The sequence below is a fragment of the Phoca vitulina genome, unplaced genomic scaffold (genome assembly GCF_004348235.1).
Source record: "Phoca vitulina isolate PV1807 unplaced genomic scaffold, GSC_HSeal_1.0 scaffold6, whole genome shotgun sequence".
Classification (NCBI taxonomy): domain Eukaryota; kingdom Metazoa; phylum Chordata; class Mammalia; order Carnivora; family Phocidae; genus Phoca; species Phoca vitulina.
The window spans coordinates 46,429,402-46,444,946 of record NW_022589709.1 but is presented as its reverse complement, the minus strand read 5'-3'; the positions used below and the strand labels follow the sequence as shown (position 1 = coordinate 46,444,946).

At 37.3% G+C, this 15,545-nt stretch overlaps 1 protein-coding gene across 13 annotated transcripts in view; it reads left to right on the top strand.

Annotated features, from left to right (window-relative positions):
* The window catches only part of ATP6AP1L (ATPase H+ transporting accessory protein 1 like), a 61,979-nt gene that overhangs the window by 8,580 nt on the left and 37,854 nt on the right, over window positions 1-15,545 (top strand). For 5 of the 13 annotated variants that reach the window (XM_032404064.1, XM_032404053.1, XM_032404055.1 and 2 more), the window contains 4 exons: window positions 1,885-2,026; window positions 5,056-5,168; window positions 7,994-8,062; window positions 8,536-8,581. In XM_032404064.1, coding sequence (XP_032259955.1) covers window positions 5,056-5,168; window positions 7,994-8,062; window positions 8,536-8,581 — 228 coding nt within the window. In that variant the 5' untranslated portion in view covers window positions 1,885-2,026. Of the gene's footprint in view, window positions 1-1,884; window positions 2,027-4,288; window positions 4,387-5,055; window positions 5,169-7,970; window positions 8,063-8,471; window positions 8,582-15,545 lie in introns of those variants that run through there. The other 8 variants (XM_032404060.1, XM_032404057.1, XM_032404062.1 and 5 more) reach the window with 8 other exon arrangements.

The following is a 15,545-nucleotide window of genomic DNA, read 5'->3' as shown; positions in this document are numbered from 1 at the left end:
ACAACAAATATGTAGAAACATACATAGATGTGTGTGTTAAATTAGATGCCTGCCCCTCAGGTCAAGGTTTTAATATAAGCAGGTGAGCTTTCTTTACTATAAGTCTGGATGTGATCAGCTGCCTCTGAGCTGGGCCGTGGGGTGAGTCCATCTGAGTGAAAGAGCCCTTCAAGGGCCATTTCTTAGATCACTACTGTCTTGTGGGTTTTGAACATGAACCCCATTGGTTTTCAAATGATGTTTTGGGAGTTCATCTCTCAAGTACATGTCTTAAAGGTTGAGGTGTCCAGTATGTAATTCAAACTCTTTACTACTCAGGAAGCAGCTCTGGGTTTGAGTTCCCCCCGGGTTTGGGTTGCCACACCTGGGGTGGTGTCCCAGCCTCTCCTACACACTTTGATTTGGTTTTCTTCTTTGCCTGATGTGTAATCATCACTCAGCCAGGCTTTAGGTTTTTTTTTAAATAGGAACTTGTTCCATATGTAGTGGTAGACTCAGCATGTCTGTGGGAGGAAATGAGTTGAAGATCTTAGAACATAACCATCTTAAAACCAGAACCCCACTATGAGTATCATTTTTCATAGTATGGAATGCTCATTTGCCAATGAGTATTTAAAATTTACTCGGATAGGTTTTTTAAGTTAAAATTTCCAATGATATTAAAATTTACTCAGACAAGTTTTAAGTTAAAATTTCCAAGCTTATGTTAACTATTTAGAAGACAACATCTTGGATTTGTAGCAGGTAGTTATATACAATGCTCTCTTTGAAACTAAGTGTGCTTATTAATTTTTGTCCAAAGAATCTGTTTTGCACTTATTATAAATGATGGCCTGAACTGTAGGACAACATCAAAATAGCATATATTCTCAATATGAGTTTTACTTTAGTGAATTAAAACTCGGTCTCTGGTGAGGTGGGGACCTGCATGTTCCTAATGAGCATTTTTGAGCGTGTTGGAGGCCTTTTCTTCCTTAGGACCCAGGTCTGGTAGGTTCTCCCTAATACTTAAACCTCCTTTCCTAGTCCATGCCTCTAATTATCACACTAAATTTGGTAGTTAGTAAACCCTTATAATAAAGTTTCTTTTGCACTGTAACTAACAGAAACCCATTTCAGGCTGTGTTAAGAACAAAAGGCAAGTTACTGGAAGGACACTGGGATAAGTCATAGACTTCAGTAGCAAGAGATACATACTGACCTCATGAGAGAGTAAAATCAGGAATTGGAAAGCCGCTTCAAACTCTTCGAAAGAGTTCATTATGTCTCATTTCTTATCTCTTAATCTATTATATAACTGCCCCCCTGTACCCCTCAGCTATTGCTTGGAGTGGAGGTGTGGCCAATATCAGTGGAGGTCACCGGATTGCTATGTGAAACATTCCAGGTGTTTACCGCAGCAGTTATGTGCTCACATTTCTGTACATCACTGGGCTAGGAGCCTCATGGGGGTGAGGCCTAGGTCTTTTTCATCTTGTATTCCTGGCATGTAGCATACAGCAATGAATATTTGTCTAATGAACAAATTTATGAAAGAGCAGGACTCTTGTCTCAGCTTAGCTTGAGAACCAAGAACATAAATATATGCCACTAATTTGGTATATTATTTGTGTTCCAAGAAGTCAAAGGGGAATCAGAAGTAAGAAAAATTAACATTTAAATCAAAAGCACTTATTTCATTTACTAACCTGATTCTAATCAACTCAGAAGTTGATTTGATGAAAATTAGGAGAAATCATGGCAGCAATTAGGCTCTGAACCTAATAAAGCGCCTGTATTAGTCTGGATTCTCCAGAGAAAACCAAATATATATATATCCATGCATGTGTATATGAAATTAATCCTAATTAATCCTATATTAATTCTATATATGATTTATTATAGGAGTTGGCTCATGCAGTTATGAAGGCTGAGAAATTCCAGTATCTGTTGCCAGCAAGCTGGAGACCCAGGAGAGCCAGTGGTGTAGTTCCAGTCTTAGTGAGTCTGAAGGCCCGAGAAGACTGAACTCCCTGCTTCAAGACAGGTAGAGAAAGTGAAGTCTCCCTTACCCCACTTTTTTATTCTATTCAGACCTTCAATGGATTGGATGAGGCCCACTCATATTGGGGAAGGTGATATGCTTTACTCAGTCTACTGATACAAATACTAATCTCATTTAGGAACACTGTCAGAGACACAGCCAGAGTAATGTTTAACCAAATACCTAGGCACCTTGTGTCCCAGTCAAGTTGACATATATTAACCATCACAGAGTCGCACCCCCTATAAGGGGCAAGAAGTACATAGGCTGGTATTTTGCTAATGAACTGATGTAACTTGGATTTTGTATATTTGCATTTTCAAGCTACGGAATTTGATGAAATACTTGAATTAGTTGATTTTCTAGTTACGTTTGCCTAAATACTCAGGCCCTGGGAGTCATGACCATGTGGCATGAAGTAAGAATTAATTATGTGACATTTTTGATAGGCTTATTCATTACCCTGTACATTTTATTGAGCATCATCTAGGACCAGCAGTAGCTAAGGCTCTAGGTGTATCAGTTAGTTAGATGCAGTCCCTGCTGTCTTGGAGCAGGCCTTCCGGTGAAGAAACACACTGTAGATAGGTAACAAGAAAATAAATGTCTCATACAAAGGTGATATATGTTATGATGAGGGTGAACAGAATGCAGGGAGAGTTAGAAGGGTATGAGGTAATCTCTACAGATGGAACAATATGTACAGTTACTGAGGTGCAAAAAAGTTGGCATGTGGAGGGTATTGAGAAAAATCCAAGCCAGTGTGCTGGAACATGGTACGGAGAAGGGTTGCATAAAATGAAGCAAGAGAGACCAGCAAGAGCCAGATCATGCAGGTCTTTGAAGGAGGTGGATGGATTTGGATTTTGAATCAGTGTGCTAAGACCATTGTGATTGATATGAACATTTGACTACTGTGATTTTTGGTCTGAGAGCATTTGGATGATTAGAGATTGGCAAATGCTAGTTGGCAAATGCTAGTTGTTCTTTCAGGCTAATATTATAATTAAGTCAGAGACTTTTTTTTTCCTTATGATAATACAGTTCTGTATGATCACATATGATATTGGGAAGATAGATCTGTGATACTCAGATTTTCAGGTCACAGTAATATATCATAAATCAGAAAATGAAGCAAACACAAGGTATTTTCAGTTGAAAAGAAGGCAGCATGGATGTACAATCTCCTGTTCTCTCATGAAAACTGTTGGGATATTTTCCATGCCCCTCTGCATTTTCTGCATATCTTATGCGTGAGTCACTAACTGTTTTTGTTTTGGAATATCTTTAGGATGCACGTATAGTGAACGGCCTTGAAAGGTAGAAATAGTGTCTCCCTCTTACAAAGGGCAGGTTTACTTATAGCCTTGGAAACTCAGGGTTTCTGTCCTGAAATGAAACCCACTGTGTGTACAAGCATCCATGTGGGCCCAGCTGTATTGCTCTATGAGCAAGGGAAATTGATGCAATATGCTGATGCTCATGCTACTTGCTTCTGTGTGAGTAATGGAGTTCTTTGTGTCTGACCCGGAGTCTGTGTCTTCTGACAGCATCCGTGAAACTGGCAGCTACCTTCTTAGCTTATCAATTAGTTAAATGTCATACCCTTCACAGTTCTGGACAGGGACCCTTCAGCCATCTGAGCAGGGAAGTGTAATGCCAGGCCGGTGATATCCTAGCGCTTTACAGCCTGCAAGTTATCACATTAACATTTTTGTCACTGCTTTTCTCTAAAGTCACAAGATGAGCTATTCTCTGACAACCACATCTTAAGTGTGACTTCTATTTTAAAATACATCTGTGAAACCTACTAGCTACTAATTATTTTACCTTAAATATTCTTTTTTTAAAAGATTTTATTTATTTATTAGAGAGAGAGCACAAGCAGGGGGAGCGGCAGGCAGAGGGAGAAGCAGGCTCCCGCTGAGCAGGGAGCCCGATGCGGGACTCAATCCCAGGACGCTGGGATCATGACCTGAGCGAAGGCAGATGCTTAACTATCTGAGTCACCCAGGTGCCCCTACCTTAAATATTCTTAACCAAGTGGAAGAAAATGTCAACAACAGAAAGATTGCTATGTTGAAATTTTAGGATGATCAAGTCATAGAATATATGAAAATGAAAGTGATTTAAAATTAAAAATTTTGTATACGTTTGTGTGCCTGAAAATATAATTGAAGCATATTTCCATGGAAGGATTGTTACATGATAAGCACTAAGGAGCTTACACTCTGGTTTGTGTTAACAGAATCATTATTATTACAGGGCGTATCTTCACGGGCTTGGTTTCTTACCTTCCCCTGACCAGAAGTTTGAGGAGCAATGGGTCAGACACTGCTGCCGCTGCCATGGGAGACTATGAGGTATTGCTCTGGCAGCTGGAGGAAATATTTGATATTTGTACTGTCCAGTACACTGGCCCCTAGCCATGGGTGGTTACTGACCACTTGAGATTTTGGTTAGTTCGAATTGAGATGTACATAAATGTAAATTATATACCATATTTCAGACTTAGAGCAGAAAAAGAAGGTAAAATATCTCATTAATAATTATGTTTGAAATAATATTTAAATATGTTAGGTTAAAGAAAAAAATATTAAAACTAATTTCACCTGTTGGCTTGTACTTCTTTCAGTGTGGCTACTAGAAAATCTTAAATTACATACGTAGCTCTCAGTATATTTCTGTTGAACAATACTATTCTAAATCCTTGCTACTCACAGGACATTCGGCAGGCAAGCAGCATCAGCATCATGTGGAAGCCTGTGAGAAACAGAGAAGCTCTCGCCCCACCCCAGACCTACTGGATCAGAATTTGCATTTTAACAAAATCTCACATGATTTGTATGCATGTTAAAATTTGAGTAGCAGAAAGCTCTAAGACAAGGATTGCCAGATTTAGCAAATAAAAATATAAGATGTCTGGTTAAATTTAATTTCGATAAACAACAAATGATTTTTTTAAGTATAGTATGTCTAAATATTGCACGGAATATACTTATTATTAAAATTATTGCTTTTTTGAAATTCAGATGTTACTGGGTGTCCTGTATTTTATTTGGCAAACCTGCCTAAGACTAAACTCCTCCTTTCCAGACCTGTCTTGCTACCTGAAATTCCACATAATCAGGAAAAAGGCAGAAAGGTAAAAGACATGGCGGGTGGAAGTTGGGTAAAATGAAAGAACAGAGAAGAAAAGGAAATACAATGGGAAGTAGGAATAAGATGGGCATGGAAAGGCAACATTGATAGTGGTGACCTTTTCTATTTTATAATATTTCTTAACATCTTTCTTTGTTATTTCTCCATCTCCACCCCCTAGCCCCCCCACCCCCATCCCTAGTCATTGTGCTTTCATCACCTCTTCTCATTTAGGGCTCCTTAGAGCTATGTTAGAAGATGGTGTGTGTGCAAAGTGGATAGTAAGGAAGGGGAGTATGTCCTTTGGGTCAAGTCCCCAGACTTCCAATAATCCATCATCTCTGAAATGTCACTTACAAATAGCCCCTTTCAGCTACCAGTACTTTGCCATTAAAGAGATCAAGGTTCTTAAGTACCAAAAATGCTGACACTTTCGTTTTGGAGGATTTTCTTTATTGTGGCATTTTAATTGTATTTTTTAAATGTAAAATAACTTCAGGATTTTGTTGTTTGGTTTGTGTTTTTGCACACATTTTAGGTGGCAGGGGAGTGGGAGTGGAGACTGGCAAGGAGGAAATAACAATAGATAGTCTTTATTTAGCTAGGCATTGAAGTAAGAAAAGGTTTTCATCTATTATATTTATTTATTTAAAATTTTATTTTATTGTGTTAAGAACACTTAACATGAGATCCACCCTCTTAACAAATTTTTAAGTGCATAATACCGCATTGTCAACCATAGGTACACTCTTGTACAGCTTATCTCTAGAATTTATTAATCTTGCACAACTGAAATTTTATGCCCATTGATTGGTAACTTCCTATTTTCTCCTCCCTCCCCTGCCCCCCAACCCCTGGTAACCACCATTTCACTCTTTGATTCTATGCTGTGCCTATTCTAGATACCTTATATAAATGGAATCATGTGGTATTTAAGACTGGCTTGTTTCAATTATAATAATGTCCTCAGGGTTCATTCATGTCACATATTGCAGAATTTCCTTTTTTAAAGGCTGCATAGTATTCCTTTGTATGTATATATCACATATTCTTTATCCATTCATCCATCCACAGACACTAGGTTGTTTTTCCATCTTGGCTATTGTGAATATCAGTGCTGCAGTGAATATGGAAGCACTAATATTTCTTTGAAATTCTGATATCAAGTATTTTGGGTAGATACCCATAAGTGTAATTGCTGGATCATAAGGTAGTTCTATTTTTAATATTTTGAGGCATATCCATATTGTTTTCCACAGCAACTGTACTATTTTGTATTCCTACCAGCAGTGTACAATCCAATTTCTCCACATCTTTGCCAACACTTGTCTGTTCACTTTCTTCTTTCCTTCCTTCCTGCCTGCTTTCTTTTTCTTTTTCTTTCTTTTTCTTTCTTTTTCTTTCTTTCTTTCTTTCTTTCTTTCTTTCTTTCTTTCTCTCCTTCCTTCCTTCCTTCCTTCCTTCCTTCCTTCCTTCCTTCCTTCCTTCATAATAGCCATCCTGACAGGTGTTAGGTGATATCTCTTTGTGGTTTTGATTCACATTTCCCTGGTGATGAGTGACATTGAGCACCTTTTTATATACATGTTGGTCATTTGTATGTCGTCTTCGGAGAAATGTCTTTTCAAGTTTTTAGCCCATTTTTAACTTGAGTAATTTGTGTTCTTTCTGCCACTGAGTTGTAAGAGTACCTTATATATTTTGGAAATGAATGATTTGTTAGATGTATGTTTGGCAAATACTTTCTCTTATTCTGTGGGTTGCCTTTTTTACTGTTGATTGCTTCCTTTGCTGTACAGAAGCTTTTTAGTCTGATGTAGTTGCACTTGTCTGTTTTTGCTTTGGTGTCATATCCATGAAATCATTGCCAAGAACAGTGCCATGAAACTTTTCCCTATGCTTTCTTCTTTTTTTTCTTTTTAAGGATTTTATTTATTTATTTGACAGAGAGCGAGAGAGAGTGCAAATGCACAAGCAGGGGAGCTACAGAAGGAGAGGGAGAAACAGACTCCCTGCTGAGCAAGGAGCCCAACACGGGGCTCCATTCCAGGACCCTGGGAACATGACCTGAGTGGAAGGCAGATGCTTAAAGACTGAGCCAGCCAGGCGCCCCTCCCTTTGCTTTCTTCTAGGTTTTAAGTCTTTAATCTATTTTGAGTTGATTTTTGTGTCTTGTGTGAAATAAGGCTCCAATTTTATTTTTTGCTTGTGGATATCCCAGCACCATTTGTTGATGAGACTGTCCTTTTCCCATTGTGTGTTCTTGGCGCCCTTGCTGAAGAGCAGTTAGCTGTGTATGTGTGAATTTATTTCTAGGTGCCTGTATTATGTTCTGTTGATCTATATGTCATTTTTAAAAAAGATTTTATTTATTTATTTATTTGATGGAAAGAGAGAGAGCGAGTGAGAGAGAGAGCGAGCACACACACAGACAGGGGGAGCCGCAGGAGAGGGAGAAGCAGACTCCCGCTGAGCAGGGAGCCCGATGTGGGACTCGATCCCGGGACCCTGGGACCATGACCTGAGCCGAAGGCAGACGCTTAACCAACTGAGTCACCAGGTGCCCCTATATGTCAGTTTTTAATGGCAATACTATACTGTTTAAATTACTGTAGCTTTGCAATATGTTTTTAAATCAGGAAGTGTGATACTTCCAGCTTTGTTCTTTCTCAAGGCAGATTTGGCTATTTAGGGCCTCGATATATCTTTGCAACGGTTCTTTGAGCAAAATACTTTTGTCCCCACTCTGCAGATGGGGAAACTAGAGCTGGGAATGCAATTGAGGGCTGTCTGACTCCAAAGTCAGTGCTCTTTACCATTACATTCCAGATCTCTTAGCACATGGAGAGTCATGAATTTAACAGGAAACTGTGCAGTAGGACACATAAGTAAAATTAGGTAAGTTTCAGAGATTTTTACTCATTTATTCACCTGAAAAATGCATGCAATAATGTATATTTTGTAGATTTTTGAGGAGAATTTAATAGCTTCCTGAAAAGCAGTATGAGATTCTTATTAAGAGTTAGAGTATCAAAACAATGCTAGTTTCTAAAAAGAGGTTAATTGAAAATCTGCTCCCTAATAATCTTTAATGAATAAGAAACATCCTAAATAGACCCACTGCTTTCACTCTATACTCTAAATTAAGCAGTATCAGGCCCCTCCCTCCACCCTCTCCCATGCATAATATATCCTGGGAATATGGTCTTTTTATTGGTTGACTATGTTGTCAGTCACAAGACATGGAAGATTCTGCCTCTGCTCTGTTTGCATTTAAGAATTAACAGATGTGCTTGCTTTGAAGAAACTGGTTTATTTCTTGATGGGAAGAAAAATCTTCTTCAGTTTTTCACTTATTTTTTTATGTATAGGATTTTCACTGACTTTGGACCAAATACTTGCCAGGAAGAATGTAAGGTGAGTAATTGCATATTTGTTAATTCAGCACATCTGTGAACTTCAATGCAAGTGTGAAATTAGATGGTTCTGTAATTTCTTTATATTGTTGCATAGCTATATTTGTTTATAATTCAAATCGGATGTATTAAATTAGATCATTCTGTAGCTAACAAAATCATTGAACTAGAGTTTATAAATAAGACATGAAAATACAATCTTTATTATAAGAAGCAAGAGTTATTCAAAATGCACAAGAAACATTTGTATTATGTATCAAAGTATGTATCTATGAGAAAATGACTCAAATCAGTGTTCAGGTTTCTTTTATACTTACAAGTAATATTAATTTCATGGTTTTCTCCTGCCATTGTTATGAGAGAAGAGAGCAAGGAAAAATTTAAAAACCTCAGAAATATATAACCTGTCCTTCAAAGAAAAGGTGTTAAATCATTTTAACTGGTAGGGGACGGTAATTGCTTGGAGTACATATGCTTAAAACTAACAAGCAAAACTTCTATTCCTGTATCCTTTGTCTTTGGCTCTTTCCATACCATACAGGGAAACTATAGAGATTTATCTATAAGGGAGAATATTCAGAATCTGAATAGCAATTAACTTATGTTATATCTCCTAATTGCTCATTATGTGCCATCCCAAAAAATACATCAGGGAATTTAGTGTGAACACAAAGGATAGCGCCAAGTAGGATGGTCTGCCAAAACTGTGTTAAAGAATCTTTAAGTCACCAGCTGATAAAAACTGTAAGTGCAGGCATTTTCTATTTGTTTCCCCCATTGTTTCTAAATCAGTTAGTGCTTTCCTTCAGGTTCATTTTCAAATAGTAAGAGACCTATACTACTCTTAAGTTATTAAAGCTTAGTAAGGTTTCCTTACTTCATTTGTACAGAGATGACTGATTTGTGTATTCCACTGGTAAAATGTACACCAAATACTATAAAAATCCCAATTATGTTTTTGAAGCAAGGTTAATGGGTTTAAATAATCTCAGCTTCAGAAGGGACCCTAGAAATCACATCAATCAATGATCATTTGAATCTAAAAATATAGCATATTAAGTTATTATGAAAGAAACAACAGTTGCTGTTTTATGAATGTCTTTCAAATCATGGATCTGAAATTTAAAATATCTTTCATTTTTATGGGTCAATTCAAGGTTCTTAAGTCTCTAGGAAGGATGATTGTATTTTAAATTAATACTTGTTTCCTAAGCTTAGAGAGAGTAGGGGTCACCACTCTTTCTTTACATATTTCTTCCTCAAATCGGGTTAAAACAATTCCTTTAACAAAAGGAAATATTTTGCCTCTCACACAGTATCCTGTGTGATCTCTCATTTTCTACTTCCCTTTCAGACTTTGTTCATTCATTAATCTGTTCATTCATTCATGCATGTAGCACATATGTTTTTAATACTTGGTACTTTTAAATAGCTAGGTACTGTGCTAGGTACTGGGTCTACATTGGTGAGCAAAACAGAAATAGTCCCTGCCTTCATGAAGCTTTAAGTCTAGTGGAGGAGGTACTCTCATTAGTCAAATGTGAATCATGCTGTGAAAGTGTGGGAGGCTATGAGCACATATAATAGGCGGATCTGAACTGGTCTGAGATAGTAGGAAGAGTGTTCTTAAGGAAGTGACATTTAAGCTGTAATCTGTAGCAAAGGGAGGGAGTACCTAGGAGGAGGGGGAAGGGGAGGATAGAGAACATTCTAGGTGGAGGGAACAGCAAGTGCTAAGACTCTTATGAGAGAAGAAGGGAACATGAAGCATCGAAGGAGCTGAACTAAAGACTGCTGGTGTAGCTAGAACAGACAAGGGAAGAGGTCAAATGAGGTGAGCACAGTTAGCAGGTCTTTCAGGGTCTCAGAGGCCATGGTGGGAATGTGGTCTTCCTCCTGCACAGAACCATGGCAGAGCTGTTTCACCTTCACCTTCATGAAGGCATTACTTTGCAGACTCATGATGGACTACAAAAATATGGCACCAGCCACTACAAGCTTCAGGCTCTTGATTACTTTTCAAACGTATTGCAGAGATCCCTTTTACTGGACAAGGATCAGAATATTTTTAGAGACAATATAGGTTTTGTTTCTTTATTATTTATTTAAAAAAATTTAACCAGTGTTTCTCAGTTTATTCACATAGATAACTTTAAACAGTTAATTCTTTACAATCTTACTTTAGTTCAGAGATTATGTAGTGATGTGAAAATGTATATATATATATATATATATTTTTTTTAAAGATTTTATTCATTTATTTGTCAGAGAGAGAGAACACAAGCAGGGGGAACGGCAGGCAGGCAGGCAGGCAGGCAGAGGGAGAGAAGCAGGCTCCCCGCTGAGCAAGGAGCCCAATGCGGGGCTCGATCCCAGGACCCTAGGATCGTGACCTAAGCCAAAGGCAGACGCTCAACTGACTGAGCCACCCAGGTGTCCCGAAATGTATATATATTTTATCTTTGGTTGAGATTATGGTTTCCTATAAAACCTTGTTAATTCAGTCTTGTGGGTATGGGAAAGGCCTATCTAAATTATAGTTCATTTAAAAAAAGAAGTATAGCAGCATTATTGTATGTTCATGACCATAGATTCATTGAAAAGAAAATAAGTCTTTGTTCTCTTCTAAAAACTTTTCATATGTGAACACTTGGAAATTTTTAATGAGTAGAGCAAAGTCTCAAGCCAAGCATATTATCAGTTTGGTAGCTCATCCATCCATCTATCCATCCATGCATGCATGCCTTCATTCATTCATTCATATACTTTTATTCAGGAAACTTTTATTAAACTGTTCTGCTAACTAGATATTTCTAAATGACTTGATAAATTTTCATATTATTTAGATAAAATATCTCATAATTTTTTTTTGTTCATTTAAGACATTTTAAAATTGAATACTTAACCCTGTATCATGAAATGTGATTTTTGGATAAATGAAGTTTAAATTAAAGAAATTTTAAAAGTCTATTTGTGTACGATGATATTATTAGAAAGCTTGAAGCTCTTAAGAAGTATTGCCTGGGTATTAGTATTTCTTTCATGTATTCAGTCACTTTGTAACTTGCAGTACAGAGTTTGAAATTTAAGTAGGATAGAGATCTTTTAGCTAAAGCACATCGCTATTGTAGTTACATGATTACTGATTGGAGCCTCACTTTTGCTGCTCAGGAAATTAAATTTCTCAGTGCTCCTAGGTGTATTTGGGTTCTGAGGACTGATTTATGCTAACCCTACTCACCAGAGACTATCAATCAGAATGCTAATTTATAAATTTTTAAAGGAAGACATCTTTTTTTCTTCTTTTTTTTAGAGACAGAGAAAGAGGGAGAGTGGGGAGGTTGGGAAAGGGTCGAGGGAGAGGGAGAGAGAGAATGTTAGGCAGGCTCTACGCCCAGCGCAGAGCCTGATATTGGGCTCTATCTCACAACCCTGAGATCATGACCTGGGCTGAAATCAAGAGTCAGATGCTTAATTGACTGAGCCACCCAGGTGCCCCAGAAAGCATCTTTTTAAAAAAGAATAAATTAAAAAAAAATCCATCAAAGTAATGCATGTACATGGTTTTAAAAAAATCAGGTGTTACCAAGACACATCATAAATTATCGAAAAAAAGTGTCTCCCATTTCGTCAGCTTCTCTAGTAACCAACAACTCCAGTTTTCCAGAATCTTACGGTCTTGAACATTTATTTCTCACTCATGTTACATGTTGATAGCTATTCAGTGGGCTGTTGCAGGCCTGCTCCAGCTGTTTCCCATGTCTTGTCATTCCAAGACCTAGACTGAAAGAGCAGCCCCTGTTTGGGCACACCGTCATCATGGCAGAGAGAAGGGGACAAGGAGGCGGCAGACACATGCAGCACCTCAGAAAGTTTCTGCAGAGCTGGTACATTGTTGCTTCCCCTCATGTTCCGTTGGCTCGACCAAGACACAGAGCTGAGACTTACTGTGGGGCAGGAAGTACTCTCTACCTACAGGGAGGTACTGCAAAGCATATAGCCAAGGGCAAGGATATATACATCTCGGATTACTTCCAGGGAGTTGGGAACCATCCTACAACCCATAACACTGCCACATTATTTAAATATGTGTAGAGGATTTCTCAATTTACACGTTTTATTTTATTTTTAAAAGATTATTTATTTGAGAGAGAGAATGAGTGAGAGAGAGAGCACGAGCAGGGGGAAGGGGGAGAGGAAGAAGCAGACTTCCTGCCAAGCAGGGAGCCTGATGTGGGGGCTCGATCCCAGGACCCTGGGACCACGACCTGAGCTGAAGGCAGACGCTTAACCGACTGAGCCACCCAGGCGCCCCTCCAATTTATACATTTTAGACATTGCCTAACAACTTCCTGTTATTGCTGACAAAGTTTTTGCCTCCAACACTGCCTTCACCGTCCTTTTCTTCATCCCCCCACCCATCTAATATATAGTTACATTACTACTTTCAGTTAAATCTGTGCTGGCATCAGTGTGACTGTGCATGTATTATTCACTGACAAGCCAGTTAGCATACTATAAATGTTTCTCTTTTCTTTATACAACTCTTTGCTTTTCTCTTGAGTTAAAAATTATTACCCTTTTTCATTTGCAATATTTAAAAATATATATATTCTTGGGACGCCTGGGTGGCTCAGTCAGTTAAGCGTCTGCCTTTGGCTCAGGTCGTGATCCTAGGGTCCTGGGATCGAGCCCCACATCGGGCTCCCTGCTCTGCAGGAAGCCTGCTTCTCCCTCTCCCACTCCCCCTGCTTGTGTTCCCTCTCTCGCTGTGTCTCTCTCTGTCAAATAAATAAATAAAATCTTTTAAAAAAAATAAAAATATATATATTCTTAATTCTTTTCACAAGTCCCCTCATCTAACATGTAGTGTAGCGTCTCAAATCCTTTTACCTAGAGCCCTCCCTCTAGGTCTCCTCTTTGGAGCTCTTTTGTCCTCTCACTGCAATCTGGATCGATGCTCTCTAGGTCTGATATGCAATAGGCATCCTGAAGTTTCTCTTCCTCACCCTTCTAAGTTAGAGCCTCTGTTGATTAGTGCCTGGGTTTCCTCTTTCTTGGTTTCCTCTCACTTTGTTTGAGCACATCCTCCTTTAGCGTCCATGAAAGGGTGTGAGAGATACATTTTCTGAATCCTTGTGTGATTCTTGTGTTTGTTTTTTTCTAATTTCTAGAAACTAATAATACATTTTTTGTATCCAGGCTCTAAAATGTTACAAGTACCTCATCTCACAAACATGACTCAAAATGGATAACAGAGCTAAATGTAAAAGCTAAAACTTTAAAACTTCTAGATAAAACACAGGAGAAAATTTTGTGACGTTATGTTAAGAAAATGGTTTAGACCCAGAAACATAGACAATAAAAGAAGAAAAACAAATACATTAGACTTTATGAAAATTAAAATGTTTCCATTTTGAAAGTCACCATTAAGAAAATGAAAAAGCAAGACAAAATGGAAGAAAATGTTTTCAATGCAAGTATCTGACACAGGACTTGTATCCATACAGAGAACTCTTTCAACTCAATAAGAAGAGACAGTTAACTTAATTAAAAATGTGATAAAAGATTTAAACACAGAGTTCACATAAGAAAATATATGAATGGTCAATAGGCACAAGAAAAGATGCTAATTCTCGTTAGTCATCAGGGAAATGGAAAAGAAAACTACAATGTGATAGCAACCAATGCCTATGAGAATGGATAAAATTGAACAGATTTACAGTACAAATATTAAAAGAACGTGGAGCCACAGAAAAGCTCATATAGTGAAATTGGCAGTTTTGTTAAAAGCTAAACTTTTACTATATGACTCAGCCATTCTTCTTCTGGGTATCTATTCAAGAGAAACAAAAAAATATTCCACATAAGCCCTGTACACAAATATATTTATATCTTTATTTGTAGTAGCCCCAAACTCGAAACACCATAAATGTCCATCAGTGGCTGCCTAGACAGACAAAATGTGGTATATCTGTACAATGAAATACTTCTCAGTAATTAAAAGGAATGAGATATTGATATATATAACAACATCAGAGAATTCCAATCATTATGTTTAGACTGAAGGAAGCCAAACACTGAAAAATATATATGATTCTATTTATAATTCTAGAAAATTGGGCTATTATTTTAAAAAGTCCTTATCTTTTAGAAATACATACTTAAATCATATTAATTTCTGATATTTCCTTCAAAATAATACCAGAGAGGGGAAATGGGTGAGCTCATAGTTGAAACAAGTTTGCTTATACCTTGATAATTACTAAAGCTGGATGGTGGGTACAAGTACATGGGGGTGGGAAGAGGGCTTATGTTTTTCTGTTTATATTTGTATGTGTTTACAATATTCCATGATAAAAAGATGTGTAGATCTTCTAAGTTAGCAGTTTCACTTCTAGGAATTTATCTTAAGGAACTTCTTGGGGGTATGAACAAACAGTCCACAATAAGGTTCAATGTAGTATCGTTTGTTAATTGGAAACAACATAAATATGTAATAGGAAATTGGTTGAATAAATTGATACATTTGTATGATGTAATACCAACATGGAATTCAAAATTATGTCAGAAAATCATGTTGAGCACCGGGTGATGGATGGAATTGTTGAATCACTATATTGTACATCTGAAACTAATATAACACAGTATGTTAACTAACGGGAATTAAAAAGTTAAAAAAATTATGTCAGAAAAATATTACATGAGAAAATATTTGTGATATATTTTTAAGTTGAAAAAAATTTTGCAGGCTCCAAAACAGGATGTTTATACATACCTGTTTTTGAATTTTATAAAAAGTAAATTTATGTGTGTTGTATGTGTACATCTGTGTGTGCGTGTGTGTGTAGAGTGAAACACTGGAAGGATATATAATTTATATCCCCATAATTTTCAGAAAAAGTTTTTTGGCAATAGAGTCTGTCTTGTTTTTTAATTAAAAAATTGAATATTTTTGCTTTAAT